The sequence below is a fragment of the Colius striatus genome, chromosome Z (assembly GCF_028858725.1).
Source record: "Colius striatus isolate bColStr4 chromosome Z, bColStr4.1.hap1, whole genome shotgun sequence".
NCBI classification, from domain to species: Eukaryota; Metazoa; Chordata; class Aves; order Coliiformes; family Coliidae; genus Colius; species Colius striatus.
The window spans coordinates 72,334,357-72,359,804 of NC_084790.1; the positions used below are offsets into that span (position 1 = coordinate 72,334,357).

The 25,448-nt window shown below is 37.9% G+C and overlaps 1 protein-coding gene across 1 annotated transcript in view; it reads right to left on the minus strand.

Annotated features, from left to right (window-relative positions):
- Nucleotides 1-1,671: 1,671 nt before the first annotated feature.
- SPTLC1 (serine palmitoyltransferase long chain base subunit 1) overlaps nt 1,672-25,448 on the minus strand; it is a 41,219-nt gene continuing 17,442 nt past the window's right edge. Inside the window, exons 6-15 of the mRNA XM_062018911.1 lie at nt 22,340-22,472; nt 18,254-18,383; nt 16,373-16,462; nt 15,604-15,711; nt 14,161-14,256; nt 13,183-13,279; nt 11,845-11,899; nt 6,909-7,026; nt 5,966-6,039; nt 1,672-5,287 (exon numbers count right to left, since the gene is read on the minus strand). Of these exons, the coding sequence (XP_061874895.1) occupies nt 5,194-5,287; nt 5,966-6,039; nt 6,909-7,026; nt 11,845-11,899; nt 13,183-13,279; nt 14,161-14,256; nt 15,604-15,711; nt 16,373-16,462; nt 18,254-18,383; nt 22,340-22,472 (995 nt within the window). The 3' untranslated portion in view covers nt 1,672-5,193. The remainder of the gene's footprint in view (nt 5,288-5,965; nt 6,040-6,908; nt 7,027-11,844; nt 11,900-13,182; nt 13,280-14,160; nt 14,257-15,603; nt 15,712-16,372; nt 16,463-18,253; nt 18,384-22,339; nt 22,473-25,448) is intronic.

Genomic DNA, 25,448 nt, shown 5'->3' on the forward strand with positions numbered 1-25,448 from the left:
AAATACACCCAGATTTTAAACCTAAACGTTGCCTAGAAAGGTAAGGAGTACTATAGTCTGTTTAGACTCTAACTAAAGCTTACATTCACAACTGACACCAAGGCAAAGCTTTACTCAGTACAAACACGACAAACACAACAGAAGCTAGCTTCTTAAAAAAACATCATCCTAGACAAAGGTAAACCAAAGAAGTTAATATTTGATATTTCAGCAATTAACTTCACATAGCAGCCATTTCATTATCTTGTTTTAGAAAATAATTTATCAGAAAAAGCCCAAACCACTGAAAACTGATAGTCAAAAGTGCCTCTTGCATCACTGTGAAGTGCTGCTGTTCTGTAACCTTTTGCATCACCTCTCTATAGCATCAGTCTAACATGTACTTGCTGTAATGCACTTAATGCTTATGCTTGCATTCACCCCATCATGTCCTGTGACACTTTGGTAATCAAAGGGCTTGGTCCAAAAGAAACCCCATTGCACAGGTACCAAAAATTGTTGCCATTTCCTGTCTTGAGATATGATCATAGAACTACAGAACAGCCTAGGTTGGAAAGGACCTTGAGAACTTTTTGTGAGAAAGGGAGCCTAGATGAGATTGACCAGCACCCTGCCCAGTCTTGATTTGAAAACTCCTGTGATGAGGACTCCACTATAACCCAGGGGAGGTTGTTTTCCAGTGACTGTCTGTTCTTCTCCGCGTAAAGTATTTTTATGTCAAAGTAAAACCTTTCCTGGCCTAACTGTACCTATTGCCCTTCTCTAAGTGGCTCCCTGTGAAGGGAGCACCTCTGCCCTCTTCATAGATGCCCTTTAAGTACTGGAAAACTATGATGCAGTCTCCTCAAGCCTTCGTTTCTCCAAGGAGAAGAGACTTGAATCCTTCAGTCCTCCTTCCAGCCCTTTGGAGATCTTCGTGGCCCTCCCTTGGACCCCTTCCAGCATGTCCTCATCTTTCTGAAATTGTGAGGACCAGAAATGGACACAGGACTCCACACGCACTCTGACAAGCACTTAGCAGAGTGGGAGATTATCATCTTCTCACTTTTGGCCTGCATCAAACAAAAATTAATCACTGGATTATACATTTCCAATTTTACTTAAGTTTTTTTCTCTGACTCCAATACTTCCTGCTTTTTGCCAACATTGGGTCCCCTGGAAAATGTAGCTACGTTATCCAAAGAGCATGCAAAGACTGGTCTAACACCTCCAATAGCAGAGGTAAACAGAGACATCTTATCCATGTAACACAGAGGGCAAAAATGTGGTATTTTCTTCCACAAATGTCTTTCAAAGCTGAAGCATATTTCATCTGGACTCAAGAGTGTGTTGACACATCAGAAATTCTATACTGAGTCACTGCAAAACTTTATCTGGCCAGTGTCTAGTTTCCAATAGCAGTTTTCCATAAGTATCTGCTACCTAAGTATTGTAAATTGGTGACATAGAGAACTGCCCTTCCATGATCTTCCCTGGGCTTTCCTTCCACCAGTCTGCAGCTTTGCTGATTTATTAGTTCATGTGACTTTTATTATGCATATTTTGCAATGACCTAGCACACACTGGACAGGAAATTAAAATCTGAAAAAAATCCGTCAACAGCAAGACAGAGTAAGTCCATTATCTTATTAGCATGAAAACTGCCAAAGAATATAAAATCACAACAAGAAATGTTATCCATACACTTCCTTTTATTAGGACACTGAAAGAGTTTAGTGTACAAATGCTTTGTGTTAGTTGCAAGTATTTCCTCTGTTTAAACATTTACAGCTCATATACACTTTTTGAGTCATCTCAGGATGCAAGACACTCTTGTGGTAGCAACTTCATAGATCAGTGAATGCCAAAACTCCACAATCCCGTTTAAAATAATAATAAAGTCCAGATGGACTGATAAAAAGGAGACAGTATGCTATTCTGTTCAGTGACTGAGATCACATTTCAAAAGTGAAAAAAAAATTAAAATCAACATTATTTAGCCATATCTCTCCTTTCTTAATACTCTCCTTATGCATTTCATCAACCCAATGAATGATTACTGTAATAACCAGAAAAGGCATCTGTAGGTTCTCCTATAAAAATAATGAACCTACAGAAGTAACAATCAATTATTTTTAATTATTCAAGGAAAACAGATACCCTTAAGAATATATATATATATTCTTTTTATATATGTGAAAAAGAATATATATAATACATATATTCTATCACAAAGACATGTTTGTTCAAGCTAAAATACCTTCAAAGCATAAATTCTTACCAGTTCATCCCAGCCCTCACACATTGCAAACGATTGCTCTCACCAGGACAATTAAAAAAAATGGCACTTTATTACTATTAAAATATACTCCTTCTCAACTAGCAGATATGAATCTTCAGTAAAATAAATTAAAAAAAAATTCTTTTATCACTATTTAGTATCCTGGTACTTCCACTCAGCTGAAATTCTGTTCCAAATACCTGTCAGGGCAAAATATGTAAATAAGTTGAATAAAAGTTAAGAATCTAGATATTTATTTTCAATACAAACTTTGAAGTTCAGGATGAGGCCCTTACATGTTTGATTCACCTCACAGTATCCTGCTGCTTTCCATTTATTCACCAAGACCTCAGCTTAGCCCCTACACCTGAAGAAAGCGATGAAAAAGTTCTACTTCATCCAAACATAATCACAAAGCAACTAAAACAGGTTTGTTCATAAATTTATCAGCCTAGAGCACTGAGAATATTAGGCACTTTAACAGGGTCCTGATTTTTTAATGTCAGAAGTTTAACCAGAATCACCTGTTCTGTCCCTAACCCCAAGCATCATTTCCCTTCACAAGAGTCACCCTTCCCTTCATATCTTCTTGCCATGTCTGAGACATTTATCAAAAAAGCCAAAATGAAGAGAGCCAGATGTGCTTAAACTGACCAGGGATATCTCTCTTCACCACCTACATCTCCTAAGTGTCTTAATTTCTCAGAGACAATCTATATAACCTGTCTGTAACACACACAATGTAACAGTACCCTAAGGTAGTCACTTTAGTGTGATCTGAATGCTTCTTTTCTACATGCTCGTAAACAACCAAAATGGGCAAAGGCAGTTGCTCTAATGCTGTTCTATTGCTGGGCATGTGCATTCCAAAACAAGCAGATGACAGTATCTCTTAGCAGCATACTTAAATTTTTATTTCATTAGAACTACTCAGTCACTGCTTTGAAATTGCCAGAAATTTCACCATGCTTCCTGACAATTTAGGTGTTATTACCAAAAAGGAAAAATAAAAGCAACAAAACAAACCCATGTGTCTGAAGAACGTTGCTCATTCTCAAAAGTGCATTAAAAAAACAAATTCCCCCTATTTGCAGTCAACTTAAACCAAAATGCAAGTAGTTACAGATTCTGCAAGTATTTTAGTGCTAAGTGGCAATTTGCTTATCTTCACAGTTTTACCTTCAACTCTGAAACCATTTATTATGCTGCAGGGGAATCAAAGAACCTCATTTGTTCCCATCTTATACATCAAATACTTGAGTTTATGTGAATATTTAGGTTTCAATTGTGAAATCAAAAACAGCTCAAAAGCTCAAAGCATAGTGGTAAGTTTTAATTTCCATTTCCCACAATCTCTGAGGGTCTTGAGAAAGTTGACTGTTCTACATTCCAGTTCCAATCTCTGAAATAGCTCTCTTCCCCACATTTTTTCTCTTTTAAATTGTTGGCTTCCCACAGGCTTTTACTCAAAATTAGAGCAAAATGGAAGTGTCAGGGAAAGCGGAATACTCTTTCATATTAGGATAAGGGTTCCTCTAAGGTAACAGAAAGAGGCAACACAGACTACGCTCATCTGACTCAGAACACTCAACAAAACACAATTGATTGTGCTACAAAAATCTAACCATATACAAGACAGTAAAAATCTGAACCAAACAATTAGCTTTCCATTTAAACAATGACAGTTCTCAAAAATGGTCCCATAGTCCTTGTAGCAGCAACCAAAAAGGCACATAAGTATAAAACAACCCAGAATACAGATCAGGCAGAATACAAAATTTTAAAATGGGCATTCTTAAAGCAAACCCTGAAATATAAGCTATAGTTTTTATTTTACAAAAAGGTACACCTTACTGCCATCCTTCTTTCCTGATTTCCTCTGACTGGTGTAAAGTGTCCATCCATGTAGCACCTGTCTGTGCTTTAGAACTACACAGGGATTTTATGTGCAGGTGTTGAGTTGTTTCAGTAGTATTTGTACTATTTATACTCTTAGCAGCTGAGAGTCTTCCCGTCTAGAGATGAAGATAGAGTTTTATCTAGAGATAAAACAACACACACCACTTTTCAGTGCTTCAGAGCACTTTGACTGTTTCAGTTTTCATGCTGCACATGAATCCCCTTCAGGAGTGGTGCACAGTTCCCCTTCCTGAACACAGAAATACAGCAGTTTCACCATTCAGAGGTTTCAGTTCAGATGTTTTAAAAGTTAATAATACCAAAATCCTTACCCATAATTATTAAACATGCATAAAGTTACCTATGAAATGCAGGAAGCAGAGAGTATTTAATCTGACTTTATCTTTTAGATCGTGGAATTCTCTGGCCAGACATTCTTAAAAACTGGCTTTCAAAAATGGTTAGGGAAAGATATACACAAAAGAGAACTGAAGTTCCTCCTATAATTCAATAATAAATGATGTAATATAGCACAAAATTGTCTCTTAATGTGGCATTTTCTCCCTTTTGTCAGTATTAGGAACAGCCTACCTTCACTCAGGGGCAGGAAGGTATAATTATTTGAAATTTCTTTAAATAAAGTTCCTACACTCTGAGGGTATGCAGAGAAAACAACACATTTTACATGTTTTTAGGGAAAAAAGAATGTTCATATACATCTTTTAAACATTTATACATTGAAGAAATAAATTTAAAACTTAAGATGCAACTTATGACAGTCTTGTATGAAACAGTGATATCCCCTTCTAAGAAATGGTTAGCAAACATCACAGTTTAAATTGCAAGTAGACTGTGTCATTCACCAGTTACCAAATGCAGCATTCTTTCCCTCATTGCATTTGTACCATTCTAGAACAATTCTGTTAGTCAGGTTTCAATGCCATCAGTGGAAGAATTTGAATATCTAAAGTGAAGTCACTATACAGTGTAAATCAGTTATTCTGATCACTTGAGAAAAGAATCCAAAAAGCAGTCTAATTCAGTACAGACTGTGCAGCTTCCTTCAGGAGTGATGCAGCTTTGTCCAGTTCTTGTTCTGTTTGTTCCACTGTTATCACTACTCGAATACTAGAAAAAACACAAGCCCAGAACACACAGAGTAAATGTTACTCCTTGCTTTTAGCTTTAGATTTATCTTGAACTAATTTCAACACATTAAGATCATTGTCTCTACAGAAATTACTATGAATTAAAATTCAACCAGACAAAAGACTAAAGCGAATTTACCAGACTGCTTTTTTTCTCCCCTCGATACACAACAGAAATTTTATGCGTATCTTTTTCAATTCTGCAGATGTGTAGCTCACAGAAACATGCCTGGTAACAGACACTGAGATTCAGGTAGCTTTGATAGGGTTAGGTATTAACTAATACTAATACTTTGAGGTATTAGTATCCTGTAACAGTCACTGAAAATACACCTCAAAATGAATCACAGAATGGTATGGAAAGGACCTCTAGAGATCATCTAGTCCAATTCCCCTGCTAAAGCAGGATCACCCTGACCAGTTCACTCAGGAACATGTTCAGACAAGTTTGGAAATTTGCAGAGAAGGAGATTCCACAAACTCTCAGGAGAGCCTGTGGCAGGGCTCCCTCACTCTTACAGTAAATTAAGCCTTTCCCATTTTTTTTTTTACAGGGCCAACTATTTAATCCAGTCGACTGAACATTATCTCTTTTCATACAATGGTGAGGTTGAGTCATATCCAAGAAAGAGGAACAATGTATCGGCTTTCTACTAACCTGGGGGGTGGAAGACATTTTTCCTCTTTCTCCAGATAGCGGGCCTGGGTTAACGCAATGCCACTACTCATGCACTACAAATAAAAGAAAACACAGCAGTTGTCAATCTGGGAATGACTGATGGCATATCCCTTTGATCACCAAATACATATAACTAACTTTTATGAGTTTGGTATCAGAATAATTAAGTTATTTCCTAAACGCAGGTTTTGAAGGGTGTGAAAAATCATCTCTAATTTTAATACAGAACAAACATGTTAAACAAGTTAGTGTGTAGCTTCTTTAGCTTTCATCTCCAAGTAGTTAAACCAAAATGCTGTATTAAGTTGGCTATTAAATAATATTTAAGTATATTTTCAAGGAATTCAACTTCAGGTTTTCTTTTTTGTTCTGTAGTCTTGTTTACTTGCCATCTCAAACAGAGAACTTCCTCATTAACATTCATCTCCTTCATATGGGAAAAAGATAATCAATGTATATTGAAGATAAAAAAGAAAGATGACATACGAAACATGAGATTCTTCACACAAACAAGCAAGTTCATGGACTCAAACTAAGAAAATTACAGAAAACTAGACCTCAAATTGTTAAAACACACAATAACTCTGTCCAAATGAGAGCCTTTATTCTCATAAACATCATAAAATTTTTCTAAGCTCTTGAGTTTAACTTGAGTTTTTAAGTACATAACAAGAAATAATTCTTAAGTAAAAGGTCTTATATTTTTATCCAGTCCTATATACATAAACAAACATTCTCAGGAAGAACTGGTTAGATGTTCTATAACATAGCCCTACCTTTGGCAAAGAAACTGACTTTCTTAGAGCATTCCTGCAAGACATTCCAACAAGTTACCCAACAGGCCTCCCCACACATATGCACTTCATTCATTATTCACATTCAAAAGGCAATAATATATTTTAATTGCTATGGAGACACTTACATAATCCACAACTCTTTTGAGTAACTTCACATCATTTTCTCGAGACCCACAGCTTTCTTCCAACTGTAGGTGCAATGCTGGAGAAAAAGATTCTCCCACTACTTTTAAGCCAGAAATCCTAAAACAAACAAAAAGCATTTAATGCACATCCTACTTGAACACACATGTTACAGTTCCAGACGCTAAATGCTTCCCCTTTCTAGGTGGCAAGTGAGAAGAGAGGGACATTTCACTTTACTGGTACCAATTCAGACAAAACATATGAGTATTTCAGCTTAGAATAGGTAAAGATAACAAAACTTATCAAGTTAATGTCTTTCCTAAGGAGTTTCAGCAAGTTTGCATAACAAAAGTGACTCTTCCATTAACAAAAAGGAGAAATTCAGATATTTTGAAAATATTCTTATGAAGATGTTGGAGAAATGTTAGCATTAGGTCTGCCATGTTACCGATAAAAAAAACCAGCCAGCTAAGTCAAGTCTTTGGATTCTTTATTGAGAAATAAAATAATAATAAAACCTTACTCACTTATGTGATAAGAAGAAACAAGAGTTATTTCTTTGGCAAGACGTCTGATTTTTCCTGTAGAAAATCTTTACACCACCATCTATCATTTAGAAGCAGCTCATCTAAAACTAGTTGTATTACTAGAATTGCTCCCACATCAGTATGTGGGGATAGTTGTGAATTGGGTTCCTAGAATTTGATTGAATGATCAACATTTGGTTGTCACTGTCCTGAGATATAATATCATTATATTCAGGACTGAGTTACTCCTCTCAAAAAACCTGTATCCAACACCCACGCAAGACCTCTGGTCTTCAGAACTACAGGTCCCATAAACACATGCCTACCATCATCTGTAATTTTGATTTTCTGAATTTGATAAGCTTGCTGCATACACATATTAAGTTTATACTCTCATTTTCTAATAAGTTTTTCATTTATACAAAGTTCAAGACCCAGACCAGAAATCCATAAACACTAGAGCTGAGGCCCATAGGAGAGAGAACTGGCACTACAAACACACTGAATCAATTACAACCTTGGGAAAAAAAATACACTCCAATATGGAAAACATCTTGCATGACTTCTAAAAATGCTATTTCAATTCATAGTTCATTCCAGAAAGACAAAGCAAACTGATATTCTTCTTCAGCCACAAAACTGCAAATATTCTGGTGTCACTCACCTACACTTGCAAGCTAACCAAACACAGGCAATTTCTTTAATACAGAAGCACATACACTGCATTTGTCTCACTACTGCACATATATCTAGGGATCAGCAAATGCTCTACAAGTAGAGGGATGAGAACAGTCAGATAAAGTTTCGCTGTCATTCAAATCTATTTCCTGGAGAACAGAGTTTAAGACAAACTACAAAAACAATCAGGTTTTGCTTAGAGAGCATTAGTCCTAATAATAAAATAGACCTAACTCTTTAATTGAAACAGATAATTATAAAGTATTTACCTCCAAAGAGTAAACAAGAAAAGATGAGTAGGAAGCAAGCTTTGTATCACTTCCATCCAAACTCAGACTTTGACTGAATAACATGCTTTGTACTTGGTATATATTTCCTCATAGGCTGCTGACAAGTTTGAAACTTGATCTTCATCTTACAGTTTTATGTCAGTGACAACTGTAGTAAACTGAACTACACAATTCATCTTGCCCAACTATTTGAAGACACTTAGGAGTTCAACATGAGGTCTTCTGATGGCAATACTTTAACTTTACATGAAAGTATTAACTGTGTTTCTGAGCCTCTGCCAAATTAAGATTCAACAAGTATTTGAAAATCCAATGCATGCACACTAGCTTTCCTGATATCAGGATTCAGTTTCCAAAGAAATGCTGGGAAAGTTTCAAACAAATGTACAGCTTCTACAAAAAGAGAGAAGTCTGAAAGAAAATGCAATTTTGAAGCAACAAAAGAACAAAACTTACCTCCTGAACAACAATGCTACTTTTAAGGCTCGTTCTATATCAGTAGTAAATTAAGTACCCCTTGGACTGTTTTCTGACCCTGTGGTGAATGCATATGCAATGACTCACATCCATACTTTTAAAAATCTGAGTCTCCACATCAGGGTGGCCACATCTAAACTGACCATCTAGAAGTTCTGAACTGCATCTAGAAGTCCTTTCAAAGAGTGCTGCTTGGCCTTGGCCAAAGCCATGCCACAGATCAACAATTTGACAGTGCAGACAATGGAGATCCAGTGTGTAGGAATGCTTCCTGATGTTTTGTGACCAGTATGGAGGCAGAACTTCAGAACTCCTTGCACACAGCTCTCCAACACCCCAGCTATGATGCTGGGCTGCTAAAACGAGGGACAGGATTAGTCTCTTGGCAGTAGGGAATACTGTGTGGCCAGGCAGTCTTGAATGCCATAAGCATTTCTATCCATTTTTGCCAACAAAAAACTAAAATGAGGTCGTACTATTAAATGTCTAGTTTCTCTGGAAGGGGAAAATATTAAAAATAAATCTGCTCTTCCAAAACGAAGACTTCCTTTATTGCAAAATTCTCAGGCAGATGTAGGATATGCAATAAATCACAGAATCATAGAATAGTAGGAGCTGGAATGGACCTTCATCTAGTCCAACCCCCCTGCAGAAGCAGGACCACCTATATCAGGTCGCATAGCAACATGTCCAGGTGGGTCCTGAAGACCCCCAAGGAAGGAGACTCCACTGCTTGTTCCACTGCTCCCTCACCCTCACAGTGAAATACTTTTTTCTTATGTTTAAGTAGAACTTTTTGTGTTCCAGCTTCATCCCATTACCCCTTGTCCTGTTGCAAGCTACTATAGAAAAAAGGGATATCCCAACCTCCCGACACTCACCCTTTAGATATTTATAAATGTTAATAATATCTCCCCTCAATTTCCTCTTCTCCAGACTAAACAGCCCCAGTTCCCGCAGCCTTTCCTCGTATGAAAGATGTTCCATTCCCCTGATCATCTTGGTGGCCCTGCGCTGGACTCTCTCCAGCACTGCCCTGTCCCTCTTGAGCTGAGGAGCCCAGAACTGGGCACAGGACTCCAGATGAGGCCTCACCAGGGCAGAGGAGAGGGGGAGAAGAACCTCCCTTGACCTGCTGGCCACACTCCTCTTGATGCATCACAGGATGCCATTGGCCATCTTGGCCACAAGGGCACATTGCTGGCTCACGGTTAGTTTATTATCAATCAGGATTCCCAGGTCTCTCTGCAGAGCTGCTCTTCAGCAGTTCGACCCCCAGCCTGTGCTGGTGCATGGGGTTCTTCCTCCCTAGATGCAGGAATCTGCACTTGTCCTTGTTGAACCTCAGGAGGTTCCTCTCTGCCCAATTCTCAAGTCAGTTGCGCTTGATTGGGCATAAATAATGAACTGTTTAAGTGACACCACTTACTACTGCCATGCTTTTCAAAAAAAAAAAAAAAAAAGCAAAATTCTGTTTCATTCATCCTGTCTCACTGCCACAGAGATTCTTTTATTTACCAAGACTCGAGAGATTTTTAAATATAGGACAAAAATTTACTTGATTGTTAAGAAAATTAAGAATATTTTTATGTTAATCATCTCTTACTGCATTTTCTTATGCTTTATAAACTGTCAGAGACAATAACAAATCAGTTCTATTCAAGATTCAGAAGAATTCTTCCACATCCTCCACAAATCAGCACATGGCTGATAGCCAGGACAGGAATATTGCCACTCATTGCTCTGGCTTACAACACTGCAATTCACGTGCTGTAGCCCATATAAAGACCAACATTTTTTTTGAATACTAAATCTTGTCCTGGTCCTTACATACCAAATCCTAAACATCGTGGGTTAGTCATACTTTGTCCAAAAGAAAGACTTCCTTTACTTTTAATTTGTTCCTCTCACTCTGTTTTATTTTAAGAAAGGAGGAAAGCTGTGTATTCTTCCACACTTTGTGTACAGTCTTACACTCTTAAACCAACAGTTCCACTTTATCATAGTGAGAGTATCACAACGAATTGAAGCAGCCACAGTTAAAGCAGGGAAAATAAATGCCTTTAACATAACACCATTCAAAAAACCCTTCTTTTTCTGAAAACTTTCCCTTTTCTTTGAACCATCACACACTTTTTTCTAGTGGGGTTACTAATTTAAAAAAAATTAAAATACTGGACCCTGCAAATATTACTTCAAATCATCTCCTGATATTGCTTCATCCAACTGTTAGGATAGTTTTCCTGCTACAATGCTGCCTAGTTCCCTGGTGGTGTTAAATCTTTCAAGTTCTTTCCCACTATTACCTACAAGAACTAACATACCTATTCTGCACATAAATAGTCTTAAATAGTCTTTAATTTTAATTTTTCAGTACCAAAACCTGTCAGGAAAAAGACAATTACTCAGTATAGCCATCTTTTATAATAGGGTGGTATGGGAAATTTTAAACACAATTCTGATTTTTCAGATAAATTCTGGCCATTTTCTACATGCCACCCGAATAATATTTCTACTACATATTGCACTTGAACGTTAAATAGTAAGAACAATATTTTATAAAAGGTGATTGCAAAGTGTACCTGCCAAGCTACATCCCAAATGCTTTTACTTGTTTGTTTGTTTTTTTTTTCTTCAAAATGCTTAGCAACTCTTCGTGCCATTGAAAGCTATCACACTCTCCTAAAGACTTAAATGTGTAAGGAGTTCTTCACTAGCATTAAGGTATAACCTCATTTCATTACCTGTAAAGGGATTTTAAAAACTTAGGACTGTTTCTTAGTAGCATAACAGACAGATAGAAAAGGATGACTTTCGTCCTTCAATACATACATAACCTAGTGTACATACCTCAGTCTAAGCATCTGCAAAACCAGAAACAGATTTGAGAAAGAGGAGTTCTTTCAAGTTGGCATTGTAACGTATGGATAAAGCAACCACAGTCAAACCCAACATGCACTTACCCCTGCAAAGCTTTGTGAATTTGTTCGCATTTAGCATGGAGAGTCCGAAAAATGTCTACACACATAAAAAAAACACAAAACCCAATCATCTTAGATATCCTGTTTCTATTTCACATTTCTGTAACCCTAAGATTTCAGAAAAAGCATTTGAAAGGAAAAGTACGATATACACATCTCTTGGAATAAATACTAAGCCTCTTTACTACTCTTTATAATGTTCCTGATACTCATTTCTGCCAGGAAATGACAGGCTCTTAAGATTTGACAAATGCATTACTTCCCTTTATCTCATTACTCCAGCTGCATTTTTTCACATTCATATGGAAAGGATGACACGAACACTTGGTAATGGGATTGAAATGGCAGGTCCAACTTATTTATATCTATAAAATATCCACAGCCATGCAGACTTCACTCCTTGGTCCTTTCACCAACTCACTCTGGATTCCTCAACAGGAAACTTTTACTCCTGTATCTGCAAGCCTTAGTTCTTTTCCTGGTAAAGGTTAACCCTCAACTACATCTAACAGTTCCATAACTTATTATTTTCTTGCTTTTGTTCTGAGGACTAGGTATATGCTACTTAGGAGATTTTATTTATATGTGGCAAATTATATACTGCATCTCTCTGCAGATATCCTCCCATCCATTAACACTAATGAAGGTTAAAAAATAAACCATATAGATTTGGACAATTTTTCCTTATTATATGCCTCTCACCTCCTTCCCTCCCTGTGGAAAAAAGTCAATCTTTCTTAGGTTCTAGCAACAAAGTCAATTCTCTGACTCTTAAAGCACAAAGTCTTGCTTGTAAGTTTATCCAAATTCCCTGTACTTGATCCTAACAAAGCTGTAAGTGTTTGCACCATGATCATTCTTGAGATTCTTGCCTGGATGCTTACTTGGAGAAGAAAAAAACAACAAAAAAAATCAGGTAGTGCAACTGGAAAGTGTTGTTCAGTCCTGAGGAATTACATTTCCATTTGTTTCTGTTTTATCTTCCCTTCCTATATTTGTCTTGAAGGAATTTGTTCAAGGATGAAGCATATCACTAGTCTATTAAACAAAATAATAATTTTTCATCTGCTTAGCGAAAACCATCTATTTCCCTCCCAGCCTCAAATCATTTGCTCATTTTCAGCTGGAAGAAGGAAAGATGAGGAAACACTGAAGAGCAGGATGCAAAATTATATATGAGAAAAACTCCTCCACACATATAAATTAATTAGCTGAAAAAGATAGAAGACTTAAAAGGGTAAGGAATAAAGTAGGGAGAAGAAGTACTTAGCATTTTTAGGTGAAGAAAGACTGAAGAATAAATCTTCCTGAATTAAGTACCTGGATTATCTTCCATAATATTCAGAGCCTCTATAGCAGCAGCAGCTAGCAAAGGAGGCAGGGATGCAGAAAAGCAGTAGCCTTGACCAGATAATCGCTGTGCAAAAAAAAGAAAAAGCACTTTTCTGTTTATTGCAGTACAGGCAATGGTTTAGAAATTAATTATCATAATCAATCTCTCCTCCACACTTACATGTTCATAGAAGGATTTTAAAGTATGTCTCCAGTCACCTACAGCATTTCACAGAACAATACTGTTTCTGTGTAGAATCAAATGTTGCAAAATAATTTGTATCATAACATTCCTTGCAAACCTGATACTAGTAACTAACTCTCATTTCTAAGTAACTATCACCAGAGTACTGTATAGAATAGCCAATGGTATCCTGGGGCGTATTAGAAGAGGTGTGGGCGAGAGAGGTTCTCCTCTCCCTGTACTCTGCCTTCGTGAGACTGCATTTGGAATATTGTGTCCAGTTCTGGGCCTCCCGGTTCAGGAAGGACAGGGAGCTGCTGGAGAGAGTTCAACGCAGGGCCACAAAGATGATGAAGGTAGTGGAGCATCTCCCTTATGATGACAGGCTGAGGGAGCTGAGGCTCTTCAGCTTGGAGAAGACTGAGGGGTGATCTCATTAATGTTTACAAGTATGTAAAGGGCAGGAGGATGGAGCCAGGCTGTTCTCAGTGATGTCCAATGATAGGACAAGGGGTAACAGGTACAAGCTGGAACACAAGAGGTTCCAAAGAAACATAAGGAAAAACTTCTTGACTGTAAGGGTGATGGAGCACTGGAATGGGCTGCCCAGAAGGGCTGTGGAGTCTTCTCCTTTGAAGACATTCAAAACCCACCTGGACACATTCCGGTGTGACCTACTCTAGGTGGTCCTGTTCTGGCAGGGGGGTTAGACTAAATGATCTTTCAAGGTCCCTTCCAGTCTTTCATGTTCTGTGATTCTGTGAAAATAAGACCTGGCTTACCTGATGGTCAATAATAAAAGATCTTCCACAGCAAAATCCTCCAATAGAAGCCAGTGAATTTTCCATATTTGCACTAATGAGATCTATATCATCAATCTGCCAGTTAAATTAACAGGTTATTAAAGAGATATTTTGGATTACATAAGGACTATCTAGAAGATAAATCTTTTGAAAATATATCTTGTTCCATATTAGCATAAATACTACAGAGGATCCACCAAACTATCACATATTAAAGCAACAATGAAAATATCAACTTTAAGCAATACAGAAGGACTTTAAAAACTGAGATTTGTGTATCTGTAGATAATTTACTTAGGATCACTCTCTTCCAGGCATTGCAATGGGAAGAACATAAAAAATAAGGTATGTAGACACTATTAACAGTTCCTCAAAGCACTCAGTGTGAGTATGTCCTTTAATGTGGTCTCACTGCAGTCAGCAGGGCTTAGAGTATGATTAAAGTTGAGCATAAGCCTAGTTAAATTAGAATTTGGACTTCAGAGACACAGTTGTCTTATTTCACTTGTAAGTTGCAAGTATATTTTTTGACAGGCTCTGTAACGCATGCTTATGACAATTGTTGCAAATTCCCATTCTGAACAGACCAAACTGAAAGGTTATATTCAGAAAATAATTTAAAACAGAAGGCAATTAATCAGATGGCAGTAGCACAGTTTGTTTCCTTTTATTTTGTCTTTTCTACATTTGGTATTAAAATGATGAAAGTAAAAACAATAGGAGATAGAGGAAAATAGAATTTGGAATTTTGCTTCCAAGCTTAGCTCAGACACTGCTGGAATGTAGTGAGAGATGCTACACACTGTAAGACACAGAGCAACCAAAAAAGCAACCAAAGGACCACTTCTTCCTTCTCCAGCTCAGGTGGCTCTGGCAACAACCAACCATGAGAACAATGATCTGGATTTCCAAACTAATCCACAGTTGAACAAACATCAAAAAGGTAGACTTAGTTTGGCTTAATATGTCAGTAAAGTAGTAAGACAATATCTTTGAAATGATCATCAAACGCTTAATTCTATTTTTTCCCCACATGAGTAAAAGGCAATGGAGCAAAGTGACTATATACTGAGAAGATTTTTTTTTTTTACTTATACTTATCCATCAAATACTTAGTATGACACTTAAGTGCATGTGGCTGGAAAATACTGCAATAATGATCTCACTAAGTGTCCAAAAGAGGATGAAATTATGCACTTTAAAAACTTTCTTATCTTTCTCACTGAAGTAAAATTATTTCAGGTCAGCAGGTGAAAGAAAAATCTAAAGATCTGAATGCTTTAAGACTAATAAAAGTATGTTTACATTTACATAATACGCTACTAAACATTGTTAATGATATAAATATGAGAAGTCAATCATGCAATTCATTTCTGTACAAGTCTTCTGTTCACAACAGAACTCACAAAAAATGGCACTTACATTTATTCCAAAGTGTTCAGTAATTCCTCTTCCGTGTTCTCCAAGGACTCCAAAGGAAAGGCTCTCCTCCAAAAATATTCTAACTTTGTATTTATACTTCAATTTTACCTAAAACAGAGCAAGTGACATAAAATCTAAGTCAAGTCCATGAAAATTTGGTAATAAAATGGGTGAGGAGGATTAAAAGACAGACAAGGACAGTATCCTGAATACCGCAAAAGTGTCAGTTCTAGAAGAGTGGTGTTCTGTCATTAAGATATTTTAAGCACCTTCCAAATTCTTCCACCCTGCAAGACCAGGGCAAATTTCAAAAATGTTCACATACCAAAAATAAATTTGATTAAAAAAAAAAAAATCACAGCATTTCTTCCATTAACTACTGCAATATAGCCTGCATACAAAGCCAATTTATGCTGAATAGCAAATGTTTTCCTCGGATTAAGTGTTTACAACAGCTGTGTGAGGGTTTCTTTGAAATGTCTTTTTTTTAGATATAAGTGAGTTTAAAAATTTAGCATCACCCAGCATAGCTGAAAACACAGTCTATTTTACAGGTTAAAAACTAAGACAATAACTAGATATCTGTTTTCAGGTCTCATTATATCTAGCTTCTGAATCCTAATTCTGTTTTAAAATAATGCAAGATTTGAGATAACCAAAACCCTGCATACAGAGCTTTTTCTAGGTAGGCTTGACTATGTGATACTACTGTTTCTTCAGACACAAGTTTTCATATGTAGAGTTTAAAAGGCAAACTGAAACCACTTACCAACTCTGGAAGAGGGCAAACATCTCCTGTGTTCATGTACAATCCTTCCACTACAATAAATCTTCGAGTCACACGGGCCTTGCGAGGATTCTTGAGAGACAGATTTGGTTTCAGTTCATGTCAATTGCTACTAACAATAAATGCACTGAAGATTTTTTTGATAGGGAAGGACAATAATGGGAAGGGAAGGAAGATAATGTCTCTTTTCAAGTAAGCTTTTACTTTAAACTTAGTATTTAAAACAAAAAGTTTAAATTCCTCGTTGGACTGCTTTTTATTTTGTAAAAGCTTTAAAATACTCTTACACAAGATTTAATATGCCTTGTTTAGCAACAAATTGTAACTAATCCCTTTGATCATTATGAATAAAAAACAATGTAACTACAGAACAAATACTACCAGTCTTAATCTCTGTTATATTCATAATTAGTCTGAGGCTTTTCAGCAAGTGGTTTGTGCACCAAGATTGCCAATGTGGCACAAACCTCTCACAAGTACTGTTTTCATAAAACGCAGTCCCAAAGCCTTTTAACATTCAAGCTACAGTCTCCTCCTCCTGTCTCTGACAATTCAGGCCACAAGAGTAACCTGCACCGGTTTCTGTTCAAACTTCAATGATGCAATTTGAGTTTTGTTGTTTTAAAATGCCATTCCCCTGTTTACTTCAGATCTTATTGATATCGTCTGATCACGGATATTAGGTCACACTTCTTACCTTTACCAGTTCCTGTAAAAATATTCAGAAAACATCTATTTGACTCTTCTGAGTGGTAGGTATCAAAACTAGGTACAGTCCCTTTGAGATGTTGGATCTCTTAACCATTCCAGTGGTTAAAATCTACCTCTGTCTAGTCAAGATGTCATACCTATACACACCTGGTCTGTATTAAGGTCTCGGCCACCAACTTTGTCTTCACACTCAGCTAGCTACATTATGATACTTTAACCTAGTACCTAAATTAAAGCACTCTGATCTAACAAAGCAAATGTGTTACACAAATCACATAACTAATCTGTCAATAGCATTTAAAACCTCATCTAAATGTTGACAAAGTGTTTTTTCCATGAAGGTATGTTAGTTAGTGTGTTGTCTATAAATTTGCTATTAATCAGATTTGCAGTTAATCAGATTTAGACTGATGTTGAGACGACTGGCTTACAATTATAAGCTTTATCGATGTGTTAACACAAAATCAGCTTTCTTCCACTTGTTTGTAACTTTCCAGCTTCTGTGAACAAAACAAGTAACAGTGACAGCTCTTTAGCTGTCTTTCAAAATTCATTTAACCAAGTTAGCTGTATGTGCTCATTTCAGTAGCTGCTTTTGGACACCCTTTTGTATCATTATCAGAATGAGAAGCAGCCCATCAAACCAACCCAAACTTTTAAAGAGACAGAACATCTCAAAAGTTGAGTGCAAGACAGGAGAAGAGTCTAAGAGACAGAAAAAAAAAATATCATATTGATTCTACAAATAAAGGGTCAGGACTAGCTGCCTCTGTGTTCATTCTACAGTGTGGCATTTGAACTGACAATTTACTAGCATAATTTGTTAGGTAAATGCAGTTACACAAATTTCTAAAAGTGATAAAACTTCTGTAATATTATTTTCAAAAAATAAAATCTCACACTTCAGTCACCTGCCCATAAAGATATCCCCTCACTAGCAACACCCATAAGCTCACTTCCAGTAGTTACACAGAAAAATACACTTTAAAAAAAAAAATCTTAATTACATAAGCAACATTAACTGCTTGATAGAGGTTTATGAAAAGCAAAAAACTACCTACAAGCATTCTAGTCATTCAACTACACAATCTAGTAAAAAATGCATGGGAGGTGGCACAGAAGAGTACAAGTATTTCTTGAATGGAATGGTACCTTTTGATCTTCATTCTCTTGTTCTTTCAACAGTCGTTCAAGGTCAGCCATATCATTATGCTTAAATAACTTGATGTTACTACGAGATGCTTGCAATCCCTTCTGAATAGCAAAGCAGGCAGCTTCATCTCTGTAAATACAGCAAGCCTTCTAAGTTTGAACAGTTGTTAAATCAAGTGCAAATAAAGGTGGCTATTAGGACTGTCCTGCTTTTGAAGAGGTATCAGCACTTACGTGTCATTACAACTGGATTTATTAGAGCACCATATATTTTATTTACATTTTGAAAACTCCTTTCCAAAGCTTCAGCTTTCCTATGTGCTACAGCTACTAGAAGTAAGACAACAGCTGCTTTCCTGAAGTATACATTGGTCCTTTTGTTTGCACGTGAGCATAGCATTTCATGGACTGGGTACTATGGTAATCACTCAAAAAACTTATCTATTTGCTCTGGATCTTAGAAAAAAAGACACAAAGATGTCTCTGTAACATTTGTGGTGTTATAAAAATCTGCTTTTTAATAGCCTTTGGGAATTTCTCTCTGTGTCCAAAGAACTATCTGCCATTTTTAAGCGCTGGAGAAGCCAGTCCTTGAGAATAATGGCATATGCAATTCCATGGCTGCCAGAGTATTTTTTTTTTAAATGGCAACTACATAAAGCCTGATGCACAAAATAAATGCAGTAATTTCTATGAAGTTGCTTTTAAATATAGTGAGAACTTTTGTCAGTGAGAAGATGAAACTATACAAAATGACAGCATATCCTGGATTTATTAATCTTGAATAACATGCACAATCTTGGTTATCTCAAAAACGCTGATCTGGAAAATGTTCAAAGATGGCTGAAAAACATAGAATCACAGAGTCAGAATGGTAGGGGTTGGAAGGGACCTCCAGAGATCATCTTGCCCAATCCCCCTGTGGAAGCAGGTTCACCTAGATCAGGTGACACATGAATGCATCCAGGTGGGTTTTGAAGACCTCCAGAGAAGGAGACACCACACCCTCCCTAGGTAGTTGTCATGGTTTAGCAAGGAGCAGCTTTTGCTTGGTAACATGGGGAGTGGGTTGCAGTGAAGACCCGGTAAGAGGTTCTTGGACTCTCCCCTGGCTCCTGGGTTCAGACTCACCACCGGCCCAGCTGGGCCAATCTGCCACCTCTGCCATCACTATTTAGGGATGGGAATTTGAAGTGCTTGGGAGGAGGTGTAAGAGTGATACAAGATGGAGGCAACCATGCAGACCCCAGAGTCAGAGAAGGAGGAAGGAAGGAGCGCCACACCAGAGACCCTTCTGCAAGCCGTGGTGAGAATGCAGCTGTGCCCCTGCAACCCATGGAGAGCCATGGCAGGACTGAGAGCCACCAGCAGCTCCGTGTGAGTGCACCCGGATAGGCAGAGACTGTGTGAGGAGGGAGCCATGGCACAGGTTGTGCTGGAGTGCCTGCAGGCCGCAGAGCAGACCCACGAGAGGCAGAGAGGAGCTGCAGCCTTTGGGATGAACACACATCAGAGCGGCCTGTGCAGGGCGCTGGGTGTGTGAGGGACCCTGCAGAGGAGCAGGGAGGGCCAGCATGGAGCCCACCTGCCCTGAGGAGAGACAACCGGCAGAAGCTATCAGTAATAGACTGACTGAAACTCCCATTTTCTGCCTCTCTGAGCCATTCAGCGGGGGAGAAGATAAAGACACTGGGATCAGGGCTCAGAGCCCAGGAAGAGGGGAGGTGTGGCAAGAAGGTGTTCTTAAAGGTCTGGTTGTGCTCTTCATCGTTGTACCATTCTGTGTTGATTTGTGTTGGTTACGTTTTGGGGTTTTATGCTTATGCTTTAGTTGGTGTTGTGTTTAATTATTTTCTGTTTTCTTCCCCAAGCCGAGTAGCCCGGTCTGTTTTGATCTGGACCATAGGAAGCAATTAAGCCCTCCCTGCCTTTTGGCAATTCTCAGGTCTTTGGTACTTGAGGCTAATGGTGGTCTTTTGTCCCCTGATGGGTCTAAACCATGACAGCAGCCTGTACCAGGGTTTCCTCACCCTTACAGGTTTTCCTTATGTTTAAATAGAACTTTTTGGTTTTCAGCTTCTTTCCATTACCTCTTGGTCTATCACTGGATACCATCAAAAAAAGGGATGTCCCAACCTCTTGACATCCACCATTTAGATATTTGTAACTATGAATGAGATCCTCATCAGTCTCCTCTTCTCTAGACTAAACAGCCCCAGTTCCTGCAGCCTTTCCTTATAAGGGGAGATGCTCCAGTTCCCTGATCATCTTGGTAGCCCTGCACTGGACCTCTTGAGCTGGAGAGCCCAGAACTGGACACAGGACTCCAGATGAGGCCTCACCAGGACAGAGTAGAACCTCCCTTGACCTGCTGGCCACACTCTTCTTGATGCATCCCAGAATGCTATTGGCATTCTTGGACACGAGGGCACATTGCTGGCTCATGTTCAAGTTTACTATCGACCAGGACTCCCAGGTCTCTCTCTGCAGAGCTGCTCTCCAGCAGATTAGTCCCCAGCTGGTACTGGTGCATGGGGTTGTTCCTCCCCAGGTGCAGGACTGCACTTCTCCTTGTTAAACCTCTTGAGATTCCTCTCTGCCCAACTCTCAAGCCAGTCAAGGTCTCACTAAATAGTAGCACAAATGATCAAATATATGCAAGAACTTCTGTAAAAGAAGTCAAACAGGCTGGAGACGAATGAAGAAACTTTCTGGCAGACAAATACAAACGCATCAGTTTGCTGCAGCTTAATGTCAGCAGACAGATAGGCTCCAAAGAGCCATTCACTCATGCACTCGATTGAGAACATACACCAGGTCACTGATTAAAAATCAAATTCAATAGTTGAAATTAGTAGGTGTTACATCCAAAGCAGGCTTCAGAGTTTTTCTTAAAACAGGAAGGTTTAAGAAATACCCACCAACTCCTACTAAATCCAAATCCCTTCCTCTGGCTCTGAAAGTTTTCAGTATTGGTACGGTGTTCCTCCTGGATTTTACTCTTCCCTACACAAATTCTGACTGACTGTAGTGGGTCTGGGATGGTAGTGATTTTCAACAGCAGCTCCTGCAGTGCTGTGCTTACTGTTGATATCAATATTATGACTACTGCTTGCACAGCGTCAGGGCTGTCCCTCCAGCATTCCTTCCCCCACCTTCACCAATAGCTGTGGGTGGGCATGATCTTGGGAGGGACTATGGCCAGGACAGCTGACCCAGGCTGACCAAGGAGATATTCCATACCATATGACGTCAGCTCAGTAATATAAACTGGGGGAGAGGAGCAGGAAGGGGAGGCGAGATTCATTTCTGGCCCTCCCAAAGCAACCGCTACGCGTACTGAAGCCCTGCTTCTCGGGAGGTGGCCGGACATCGCTGCTGATGGGAAGCAGAGAGTAACAGCTTTATCTGCTTTTGCTTTGCTTCCCGCAGGCGCGGCTTTGCTGCTTCTTTATTAAACTGCTTTTATCTCAACCCACGAGACTCCCACCTTATTTTCTCCCCTTCCCTGGCTTGCTGAGGAGGTGGGGGATAGAGTGGTGTGGTGGGCACCTGGCATCCATCCAGGCTCAAACTACCACACTGACTACTCTCAGTGAGCAGATACTGGGCTTGATGAATCCTCAGTCAGACCCTGCACGTCTGTTCTTGTGTTATTTTAGTATGTAACAATATTTGTATAACTAATTGACTGTAAATATGGATGAGGGGAACAACTGTCCTACAAGAAAGCTGAAAAGCCAGCACTAAACAGGAGAATAGCAAATATTGTTGTACTGTTTAAGAAGAAAAGTAGGTATTAGACTTCTGTTAGCTCTTGTATGCACAAGGTTGGGCTTTGGTTTTTGTTTTGTTTTGTTTTTCCAGTTCAGTGCCCAAATCTTCTCTTCCATGATAAAAGCAGTAACTGATTTTATTTGGACTATTTGGCAAAGAAAAGACCGGAGCTTTGTACAACAAAATACTTGATCAAAACCAGTAATTTTCTTAATATAGTTAACTTAATATGATTAACAATAATGAAAAAGAAAAACTGAAAGGAAAACTCTTTCACCTGGAACTTCACAAGTAGAAAACAATACTTACACAAACACAATGTCCCCTCTTTTTGAATATGCAGGAATAGCACTGGCAATGGTTGCAAATCCATAGGAGTATATAATAGCTTCCTCTGTCCTCATGAATTTTGCTAGTCGTTCTTCTAATTCTAAATGCACATCTATTTGAGAGAGAAAGTGAAAAGATCTTTAATAATTTACTTGCTTTCCTGTCAGAAAGCCTATCATTGCTTTTAGCAATTGTAGTAAACAAATGCTTTTTCTTTTTTAAAGAATAAGTTTAACATTCATTTGTAAGAACGGTGTTAAATAACTTGTCAAACATCATCTGTAACCAGTCTAGCCTTAAACTGGCAAGTAACCCCATATAAATCACAAGTTTTTCTATCTATCAAAGTATTTATGTCATGTGGTTCTCTCAAGTTCTTATGCGTTAGTAATTAAAACTTACTTGCGATTAGACTACAAGTAAATGACACAGTGTTCCTGGACTGTTACTAGAGATCACAGCTATTACAGTCAGACAACAAATTTCTATATCACTTATAGCAATTAATGAGGTCCTGCTGGTTGACTGTTAGTTCTTCCAAGCTGATGCTTCCACTTCATAGAGCACAGCTATCACTGTAACAAAAAACTGCTCTCCTTAAGCTGCACACGCATACCATTGTCTGAATGCACTTCAGCCAACTGAAAAGATTACCATCGCCATGCCAGACTACTCACCCTTACCTTGAATTGACAAACAAAATCATTTCCTGAAACAATTTAGTCAAAGTGACCCATGTTAGAAGCAAAACACCACTAAACCAAAAGATTAAGAAGGGCAATGGTGAGTGGATTGTTGCTGCAGAAAGGTGACCACAGTGTCAAATATTGTGCCTAATCAAAATAATCTGTATCAGACTTGTATTAAATATGACAAGCACTCAGAGAGACCTAGAACAGGCTCTCCTTCTCTAAAGTTTTCAGAAATAGAGATAATAATTTATTTAATACATTTTCTAATACAGACTTTAAGTAGCCTTTTTACAGAATCTTTGTATCTTTTTCCTTATTGTTAGATGGACTTGGGAATTAATAAAACAATCTTCAGTCAGTCTTCAAAACAGGATGGATTAGCATTGTTTCAATTACTAAACAAAGAGCTCACAAGAGATTCTTTTCTGGCAGCAAGCACCTAAAAAGAGGCTGGTCACACGGCACTTAAAATGCACGATATAAACAACATTCAGCTAAAAACATTCCTTCTTGCAATCATGCCAATAGAAAGTAAGACATCAGAAGAAACAAGGATTGAACTTGTGGTTTGAGTGAGCAGGTATTAAAACTTAATGGGGAAAAAAAGTTTTGGTTGAGTGTACAAGATCACCTACATCCTCTAACTAAAAAAAACTTGAAAAGATAAGACCATAATAGCTAAAAGCAAAAACCTGTATGCTCCTCTGCTGAGTAACAACCATCACACTGAGCAAGAGCTAGGTAATTGCCAGTGATAATAAGCTAATTAATATAATCAGATTTGTGTTAATGAAAATACATTTACAAGCCTAGTAAAATTTGCAAAGATTAAGAATTTGCATACACCATACGTGAATTTTATACATCATTCCACAAGGGAACAAATGCTTTGTATAATTGTGAGGCTGAAAAACTTAAGACACTATTAATGCTTCACTACCATTCCACTACAATAAAAACCAGAATACTATCTGACTCTCTTTTATTGCAATGATTTGCTTTAGTCTGTTTATTTCACTTAGATTAGCCTAGCTTAAATGAAAGCTGCAAACACTCCCTGAAGTACATTAGCAGAGAGGACAATATGATCGAAACAGCTTTCTACAGAACTATGAAACCTTAATAAAGCTTTTAACACCCACAACTGCTATACAGTGGCAGTTTAGTGCCTTGCACGTGCTTGGATCAGCTTTTATATATTTTATCAGGCAGTCAGTCCTGATAGTTGTACTTAAGTTGTTGGCTGCTAGGCAATGAAAAATAGCCTTAGACAAAATACACCACCATAAAAGTGATATACCCCTCTGCTGTCAAGATTCATTTATGTATGAATGTACTAATATTTCAAGCTTATGATAGCCTAAAGGCATGGATGTAATTTTCAGGGATACAGCACAAAGCAAAAATGTCTTAGTAGGGACTTACTAAACCTAAGAAATTCCTTCAAACCAGCAGAGATTTTCGTAAAAAATAAATTATAACATCTACATTTCCAAACAGAGATCTCTAATATTGATATAAAATATCAGCCCCTAAGAGGAGACAGTTGAGAGTGTCAACAACTGACAATTATCAATTGAATACTATATAGTTAAGTAAGAAAATTACATAGTTCTGGACACAATATGACTTGTTTGTCAAAGTCATAGCACAGAAAAATCTGTGTGACAAGTTTGAGGCATACAACATTACCGATGCAAAAAGGTTTTTTATCAGACACTTATAATTCCAAAACACTCAAATATTTAAAGACAAGGCAAAATGGGAAGACATTTTGGGATGCAACAAGAATAGTGGCTGTCCATCTCAATTTTTAAAACAATTTTCCATTACTTCATCTCTAAAAGACGGTATGTCAAATAGGTGAGTATAAGATAATTTATTCACTACTGTTGTCATGCAGCAATGCCAGAGATTATATCCCTTGCTTTGTGAAATGGAACATTTGCCCCCAAAAAATCAGAAGCCAATGAACAGCAACCAAATGAAATGCAAAAGCTGTACAGTTTGGATCTCAGAATCAGACCTCTGAAGATTGCAGGAAACAATCCAAAGAATGTCTCACTCAGAGGAAATCAAGTTTTAATCAGTCTGACAAACAATTACTAGAAAGATGCAAAATAAAAGATTTAACAAAATTTAAGATCAGGCTTGACTTAAAAGACAGGAAAAATTAGCCTGTAAGTTTCTTTGGTGGTTTTGAGGAAAAAAAACCCCTAAAACCAAAAGCAGCAGCCTATATGAACTCCAACAGATTACAGCTGAACTGTCATCAGTGATGGAATGCAGTAATGGGCTTCTAGGAAGCTCATCAATATAACTGTATTTCCAAGCTAATGAACAATGTCTAAGATTGACATCTAAGACTCACCTTCATTCTGATATATAGACTTATA